Source organism: Stylophora pistillata, chromosome 6 (assembly GCF_964205215.1).
Source record: "Stylophora pistillata chromosome 6, jaStyPist1.2, whole genome shotgun sequence".
NCBI classification, from domain to species: domain Eukaryota; kingdom Metazoa; phylum Cnidaria; class Anthozoa; order Scleractinia; family Pocilloporidae; genus Stylophora; species Stylophora pistillata.
Window position 1 is genome coordinate 32,410,900 of NC_142524.1, and position 8,991 is coordinate 32,419,890.

At 39.2% G+C, this 8,991-nt stretch overlaps 2 protein-coding genes across 2 annotated transcripts in view; both read left to right on the top strand.

The window, feature by feature from the left end:
• Positions 1 to 6,293: 6,293 nt before the first annotated feature.
• LOC148729465 (uncharacterized) lies at positions 6,294 to 7,180 on the top strand. The gene is made up of 2 exons (XM_088724718.1): positions 6,294 to 6,712; positions 6,919 to 7,180. The coding sequence occupies exons 1-2, from the start codon at positions 6,323 to 6,325 to the stop codon at positions 7,174 to 7,176; spliced, it is 648 nt and encodes a 215-aa protein (XP_088580844.1). The 5' UTR covers positions 6,294 to 6,322; the 3' UTR covers positions 7,177 to 7,180.
• Positions 7,181 to 8,009: 829 nt separating this feature from the next.
• Positions 8,010 to 8,991, top strand: part of LOC111325215 (putative skeletal organic matrix protein 5) — a 1,951-nt gene continuing 969 nt past the window's right edge. Inside the window, exons 1-2 of the mRNA XM_022928982.2 lie at positions 8,010 to 8,330; positions 8,949 to 8,991. The exon at positions 8,949 to 8,991 is cut by the window's right edge and continues 969 nt beyond it. Of these exons, the coding sequence (XP_022784717.1) occupies positions 8,310 to 8,330; positions 8,949 to 8,991 (64 nt within the window). The 5' untranslated portion in view covers positions 8,010 to 8,309. The remainder of the gene's footprint in view (positions 8,331 to 8,948) is intronic.

Genomic DNA, 8,991 nt, shown 5'->3' on the forward strand with positions numbered 1-8,991 from the left:
CCTTCTTTGCCCTCATATTTCGAGGTTTCTGAAATCTGGTGTTTGTGTAATTGTGATAGACGTCGCTTGAATGCAACTGTTGATTTCCTTTGTTTCTCCTTCGAACTTTTCTGTTCCATTTTCGTATTATGGTCTACACAGAAAAGACCTGGCTCTATGTTAAGTGACGCTAGAGTTTGAGGAATGTACCTGTAACCTAAATTTACTTGAGAGACACTGCAGGACACTCGATAATCATTGCTTTCACTTCCCCCGTAAAAGTGAACTTTGGGGTTCTTCGAGCCCACCACACTGTTCAGAGACTCAGTATATTGAGAATTTGCTGCAGGTGCAAGTTTGTTTATAACAATGTCTGTGCTATATTCATCAAAGAGAGATTTCAGGGCTGATTGAAGGCTATCTCCTTGGAGGTTTTTGCCATAGGGAAGATCCCTGGGACAATAATGAGAAAGGTCTTTCTTGTATCGACACCATGTTTCTCTACAACAGTATGGTCACCAAATGCATGAGGCACAATGCTTTGAATTGTAGATTTCATGTTTGTAGCATCCCCCTTATTTTGTGCAATACAGTATGTAAAAGATTTTACAAGGTAATTTATGACTTTCTGTTACAACACTGAACTGTTGGGGAACTTACTTCGTTGGCTCAAGTTGTATAGGCATGTTGTAAGGGATCTTTTTATTTGAACTGTATCACTCCATTTTTCCACACCATAGGGTACCTTTTGCTTTAGGTGAGAATCAGTCATTGAATCATCATCCCCGGTGTAAACTAAAAATTTGACATTTGATTTAGTTGCCTTATTGAAAAGTTCAACTGCAGCTAAAGGCTCCATTGACTTTGGAGAGCCCGAATGATTTTTTTCTACAGTCGTGGTCATTTGGTTGTTTTCCTGCCTCTTTAGCTTCATCACAGGAGCGGCACATTTTATTTTTTGTTGTGTAGTCAAGGACCTTACCAGTTGAAAGGCCCATGACTGCAGCATGTCCGGTCTTAGAGTTGAAACCTCGCCCCTTTTTCTGCTACCCCATGTCGTAAGAACAGGCAATAGGTACCAAATTGTTCTGGTCAGGCTTGTTACCATTTTCAATTGCCTTCTCTCCTTCAAGGTTTAGGAATTGCTGGCAACTATTCTTTGCTACTAGCTCTATCGCCTTTCCAGCTTCCCTTTCCCAATTTTTAAAAGTAGATGAGTTCAGTGCGGGCACATTGAGGATTGAAAGTAAATTGTTTAAATGGGTGTTGCCCACTCCTGTGTGTAAACAGCCAAGGGCAGCTCTCGTGTTCACATCAAAGGTCAATGGACCGCGTGCACCGGATCTGTGCTCTTTTGATGTTTTAAAGGTGTTTTCCATTGCATTGGCTGCATATAACAATAAACGTGCTTGCCAATCCACTGTGCTGTTCTTCAATAACATCGCCAAGAGACAAAGGGCCTAGAAATATTGTAAAATACACTGTAAACTAGCAGGGAAAAAAGACTCCATCCACAATATTTTTTATGTTCTTTTATATGATAATGGTGTAAAATATGCTGTAGTGCAGTTAAAAATAGTGAGAATTCACCACAATGACAAAATGAGCGTGAAGGCCCCCCTTTGCAAGACTAATAAATGTAGATGTAGATTCCTTCAGACCATCTGTAAGGGTTTCTAAGTCCACCAGTCTGGATCCTTGTGGCAGGTTCGCCTTCCTCTTAGCTTTATTCTGCTGATGGGAATCAGGGTTGGAGTCAACAGGACAGGTAGGCCGATAATTAGGACAAGCTTGGCAGGAAAATCTTACCAAAAATTAAGACTTCCGAATAAAGAAAAATGTACCGACCTCACATGCTCGTGTCATTCGTTTTGCTGGGGGTTCATTTTCCTTGGATATGTTATCATACTGGAGCTTCCTTTTGGCATTCCACGTTTTGAACCCTTCGTGTAACCTTATTATTTTTGTTTCTTTTCTGGTTTCGATCGCTTCCACTTTCCGAAAGCGACCTGACGCATTACGGATGTAATGCTTAACGGATGTAATGCTTTTACCGGCGGGATTAAAACTTAAACCAGTGCGCCGCACAGTTCTTGTGCGGGACTGTAGGGAACATCGGAAACAGTCATTTTTTATGGCACTCACTACGCTGGAAAGGAGTGACGTTCTCAATGAGGTGGACATAAACAAGGCGGTCGAGGTGCTTGAGGTAAAGATTCGTGCAGTGATGAATAAGTTTATGCCGCAAAAATCTGTACGCATGTCATCGCGTGACCCAGTTTGAATGTCTCCATTAGTCAAGTGTATGCTGAGGACTAAGTCCCATATATCTTTAAACAAGAAGGAACGTCTGTCTTTATTTAATAAGCGCATTTCTGAGCTGATAACCGAGAACAGAAGAAAACTGGCTGCCATTGGTAGCGGTGAGTGGTGGAAGGGCGTGGACGCCCTATCGCAGCGTCGCAGGTCATCGTTGATAAATTTGGACAAGAACTCTCTAGTTCGTCTGAACGACTACTTCGCCAACCTGTGCTATGATGACACTTGCGTTAGACCTAGTGATATGGATATCCCGGACAGTGTAAAGCCCCCGAAAATATCTGAGCGGTGTGTCTGGAATACCTTAGTTCATGTAAAGAAAACGGCAACGGGACCAGACGACCTCCCGTACTGGATCTGGAAAGACTGTGCTGAGCTACTCACACCAATCGTCACTCACGTTTGGAATCTGTCGCTGTCTACTCATACATGGCCAGACTCCTGGAAAAGGGCAAATGTTAATCCTCTCCCCAAGGTGAACATACCTATAGAGGACTCAGACTACCGTGGTATTAATGTTACTCCCGTTATTGCCCGGTTGTTCGAGAAGGTCGTGTATCGTACACAAGCACAGTCAGTCATTGAGAACAACCTGAGCCACACCCAATTTGCATATAGACAGGCGGGTAGTTGCACAAATGCCTTGCTCGCTATCCAGCACCAGACATACAAGTATTTAGATAGTAGTGACTGTAGCGCAGTGCGAATTTTTACCATGGACTTCAGTAAGGCTTTCGATTTTGTGAACCATGCTATTTTGTCTGACAAACTGAAACAGCTACCTCTAAATCCATACATTATCAATTGGTATCATAGTTTCCTCTATGCAAGACAACAACGTATTGTTAGTTATAATTTTTTAGGACAGTGGAAATCTGTCGATAGAGGAACCACACAAGGTAGTGTAAGCGGACCGTATCTTTTTAATATATTTTTGAACGATTTGGAGATTTTTTTAATGGTTGCCCTGTGCTTTTTAAATATGCCGATGATTCCACTATTCTTTCGCCTATCACTAGGAATAGTGACCCGTCTGCCGACTTAGTAGGACAGTTCTTAACATGGTGTAAAGACAATAGAATGGTCTGCAACCCTTGCAAATGTAAAGAGCTGGTTGTTAGAAAGAAAAATCATAATGTACTCTACTCTCCAATTCACAATATTCCCCAATGTAATAGCTTCGTTTTACTAGGAGTAACTTTACAGAGTGACGGAAAATTTGATGAGCATGTAAGAACTAAGCTTGTCAAAGCAATTAAGAGTTTACACGTCCTACGAACATTGAGAAAGGAATATTACTCTCAGGAAGATAGTTATCATCTTTTTATATCCATTGTTTTGGCTAATTTTAGCTATGCACTTTCAGTCTATGGGGCATCTGAGTCCGATCTTACGGTTGTACAAAATTTTTTAGACCGATGTCCTAAACGCGGTTTTATCTCATTTCCAGTTTTTATCAAGAACCTTTTAAACAAACAAGACCGAAACATTTTGAAGAAACTAAAATCAACGGATTGCTACCCCCTGAAAGACATCATTCCTGTCCAAAAGACATATGTTCACAATCTTAGGAAAAAAGGCTGCGCGCGCCCGAAAATTAATACACAGCGCTTTATGAACACCTTTGTAAATAGGTTGATATTTAAGCTCCATTTATTGTAATGACATACTTTTTAATGCATAATGTGTATGTAGATTTCTGTAGTTTTTCCAAATTCATTGTAACATAAGATATGTAGTTTTATCTTATGATGGAATAAAGACTTTTATTATTATTTATTATTTATTATTATGTATGCGTTGTGTAAACTTCTTGTCGTTCACTGTCAATATTGTGCTCATTACTGGAAATTATCCATGCCGTTTCACTCTCGTCAAGTAAACTTCGCGATTTTGTGACAAAAATTGTGCACTCGCGTGAAGGCGCCATGTTCGTTTACATATTTGATGCCATTTAAAAGCTCGCGCCATTTTTGTACCCATTCTTCGCCGGGCCAAAAAACCCTATTGAGCCACCTTAACATGAGCGAATTTGAATAATGTATATAAACATTAAATCGTAGGGCTGAAAGTTCCTTATTCAGAGGAGATGCTAATTAACAAAGTTACAGAATAGCTGTCATCGTGAAGACAGGAATTGCAAACGATTTTTCTATTTCTGTTTATCTTTTGGTATTCTTATTAAACATCCTGAGTGACATTTTGAAACTGACGTATTAAATGAAAAAGTGACAATTTTCCTAAAAGTTTCTAATGTGACTTAGGTGTTGCGGCTCTAAACTATCTTATGTCGCCAAATTGAACATGAGTAAAATATAAGACGGCGTCTATCAGTGACATTTACCAAGTGTACCAAACTTTTAGATCGAAATAACTGCTGCTGAAAATTACAGAGATTGTGTCACATACGACAGGAGGCACCAGAAAACTGTACCGTCACAAGCGGAACTCAAAACTCACTTTACAGTGTCAGACTAACTCTTAATACATGACCACGGATCCTTGCCTCGCAAACAAGCCATCATGTCCACATTAATCTGTTCTCTCATCCTGACGCTTCTTGCAGTCAAAGGTTTTTCAGGTTAGATCGTCTATATTTCCCCGGCGATATCCAAAATTCTTTTCATTAATCTGTTCTCTCATCCTGACGCTTCTTGCAGCCAAAGGTTTTTCAGGTTAGATCGTCTATATTTCCCCGGCGATATCCAAAATTCTTTTCATTAATCTGTTCTCTCATCCTGACGCTTCTTGCAGCCAAAGGTTTTTCAGGTTAGATCGTCTATATTTCCCCGGCGATATCCAAAACTCTTTTCTTCAGTAAATTTCGTTATTGTGTACCTACCTTCAGACATTTCAAGAAATATGTTATTCACCAGCCGGAACGTTCGTATAGAGAAAAACTGTGCCCATGATTCTGGATACCGAATTCCGGATACCGAATGATTCTTGCCGTAGGCCAAGGGCGGTATTCAAAACAGCGCGTACAGTTTTTTCCAATACGGACCGACCTAGGCTAGCGAATAACATTTTTACATCTTTTCTGAAACTTGACGAAATGCGTTCTAAAAGAACCCGAATGATTCAGGGCTGTAATTATAGCAAAATCCTCCATGAAGGGAACGATGCTTGAGCGAGTAGATTGTAGAGAGAAACAGAGGTAAAACATTTTTACTGCGTAATAATAAAAGTGATTTCAAATGCTCCCAAAAAAACTTAAAACATATTTTAATAAGTATCTGTTACGATTCAACACCTAGTAATTAGAAAGCGCGTAAGGAAAAGAAGCTTGCGCATACTTTTGAAAAATAACAACACTGTTTTGGCAAGTAAACTGGAGTTAAATGATCTTCACGATGACTTCTTTTTCTTAACCGATCTTATGGAAAAAGTAATAATCTTCCAACGACGATTAATCTAGAATTACCTCTGTTAAGTTTTCAGATTCAAATGTTTGTTTTTTGTTTTGAAGTTGTGAGAGTCTTTTTGTTTGCTTGCTGCAATGGCGTCCGTGTAAAATCTTGTCTTTCTTCCACCAAAAAATTGAAGTCAAATCAGACGCTTTTTCTAGTTAGAAACAGGGAGAGTTGTAATGCAAAATTTAGTCATCGGTTTCTGTTTTGAAATGTACGGTGAATATACCCAAATTCGTGAGACTTGCAAAGAAATAGCGAAAGTTTATCTAGAGTAAAAAACTCAACATCTTTAATACAAAGAACAAATTGTTTGGAGCATTCTGAGATAGATGAATGAACGTTACATTGATTCGTGTAATTGTTGATTGCAGATACCTCTCCTTTTCACTTTCTGAGTTCCTTTTTGAGAAGGATAATTCATTCACAACTGGTTTTGTAGGCTGTCAATCTATTTTTAATAATATTTGGTACCACACAATCATTTCAAAATCATTTTTTGGCGGAAAAAGCAAAGTGATTAAAAAAAGAGAGAGAGTTTCTTTATCGCCTGAAGTTCGTCACCGAAATCTTTGCCTACAAATGCTGCCAAGCCGGTAAAACAACAGATATTCATGAAAATTTACAAAGAAGCTAAGGATATACTCGGCGACTCTACACGCAACGTACAGGATACCGCTCGCTACAAGGGCTTTTCCATTTTCCTTACAGGAACAACAGGTTTGGAACACAAGTTCAACGGTTCATCCCAGACTTTCAAACAAAGTCTTTTATCAATAGATGAATATTTTTACCTCACTGCCCCTAAGGTTGGAACGTTCGTGGCGTTCGATGACTACGAATGCATCATTCTATGCCTGAGGAATCCTTTATGCTGGTCTGTAAACTTGGCGGTGGCAAAGAGACAAGGTGGAAAGATTTGGTGTGAGTTGCTCTCCTCTCAGAAGTATACCATTCCTGAGGAATACAGGGAAAATAGGACTTCACATCACGTTTCCATCAAGGTGGGGATTGCTATTTATATCAACATAGACTCGACTTTTTTCTATACACGCTATCATGATGCAGTGTAGTTTCTTACTTTGAAGTCAAGTTCTCCAGTAATGAATAGTGATACCTTTTTTTTGGCCGTAAAGGTGGAGAAGTGTCTCATATCTATTTAACCCATGAGTACAAAATGTGTCACGATTCTTTCTCCTTCTTTCGCCAGTTGCCTTGTTTTTCCTCTCCATGCATTAACGGTGGTAGTTGTGTGACAAGCTATATAGACTACTCGTTTAAATGTGTATGTACAAACGACTTCATTGGAAAATATTGCGAGAAAGGTATGAATACTCTTTTAATCTGTTATGATTACATTGAGATTAACATTTTTTTATTATCATACAAAACCATTGATCAAAAGAAGTCCACAACTCTGAGGGTACAGATCGGGATGCAAGTGACAACCCCCAACCCCGCAGAATGATTATTTACAAAAAATAATGCTACCAGGCTCCCTCCAAATACCAATGACGTGCTTGAGTAAGAGTTCCCAAAAGAAAGCAGAACAGTTTCATTTTGGAGCAACTGAAAAGCCTTGCCTACATCTCCGAATCCGAAATAGTCTTAAGCTGCAGCTTTGAATTAAAATAATCAAATCTAATTATCTACTAGAAAAATATCTTGAGCCACCAACTCGAGGTCCAGCCCGAACACAAACCCAACTTTGAGCTGGAATCCAGACTCGATTGATCGAGATTCCCTCCGAATGAAATTTTAGGAGGCATCGAGGATATTTCTCGGAGGAACAAAATCTTCCAAATAAATTCTGGCTCCTCTCGATCAAGCGAAGTCAATTCATTGCAAGGCTGTTACCATATAACCATACTTTACACTTCTTTTCCGTTTCTCACGATAAAAAGTCGTTTTTGTCTTTTAGCTGTAAAATCATGCAAGGAAGTGCATGATGCGCACAAGTAAGTGCTATGAACTGCTTGCTCTTTTTAAACATATTTTTCCCACAATTGTATTGTTGGTAGTTAATCCAGATTTGTCGGCACAGCTATTATTCTTTAAATTTTTTAAATTGACCAATTAAGGATTAATTTGTGTATCTGAAACTATCCAAATTCATTTCATTCTTGATTGGGCAGTTTTAAAAACAATTACAAAAATAATAGCTTGATTGAGCAATGAACAATTACAACCGACTAGCTATAAAATTAAGAAATAAGAGGACTACATGCTTGTTCAATTTTGGAAATAATTGGATTAAAAAAATTCCGCTCGGTATACGGCCTCGTCCATTTTCATCCAAATTATTTCCAAATTGGACAGCATATAGTCCAATTACTCATACTCGCTGGAGACGCAAATGTGACCATGCAGGCGGTTAAAATCACATTGGATCCACAAATACTAGTAGTATTTCAATGAAAACTTTTAAATGTTCTAAATTCATTGGATGAAGAGAACAAATGACTTCCTTACCTTCTCCGACTCCATTTTAACAGATTCAACGGGACTAAACTGGTTTCCCTTCATCTGAGCTCAGGACCAACCACAGTTCTCTGTCAGGTGGGAGATTTTGGATGTGGAGATGGAGGATGGACGCCAGTTATGAAGATTGATGGTAACAAGGTACCATGCTTAATCAACTTTTTTCTTGCTTGTGTGTCATGATAGTCCACTTTGTCACACTGGCACTGACTGACTGATTGACAGGGAGGGCGACTTCGGCGCCCGGTTCATATCTCCGAACCAGTCATCACACATTACTAAGGTGGAGAATATGTAGATTTTCGGTGGGGAGTCACATGGTTATCATGAGGAACGGTGGGGGGATCCCTCGTCGCAAATGTATTGAGGGGGGCTATAGAAAATTGACTGCCAGTTAGGAGATTCCGTAGAATACTTGGGAGCCTAAAGGGGATCTGGTCGATTATATTTGTGACTCAACCAAAATCCTCCAGCACCTCCAAGATGATAAGTAATAGCCGTTTCCTAACTTAATTGGCTCCAATTAACTAAACAGAACAGTAACTCTGCATGAATGATGCCTTATATTACGTCACCAAGTCATAAATATTTCATGATCACCAGCTTCCTTTCATTGCCTAATCTTGCTCTCTGAAAGCAGATTTAAGGTGAATTCCAGAGAAGAACAAACAGCTATTTTAGGAAAATAAATTTTAAAAGCAGGACAATGCGGTGGATAATTTAAAACCCACAAGGAATTGTTTAACATTATTCTCCTAGACGACCTTTCACTATAATTCCAGTTACTGGACCAATAAGACTG

Bases quoted from the DNA above. Each gene is read 5' to 3' on its own strand.
- LOC148729465 (XM_088724718.1), top strand. From the start codon at position 6,323: ATGAAAATTTACAAAGAAGCTAAGGATATACTCGGCGACTCTACACGC. The intron at 6,713-6,918 runs GTGGGGATTGCT...TTCTTTCGCCAG, and splicing joins CACATCACGTTTCCATCAAG to TTGCCTTGTTTTTCCTCTCC.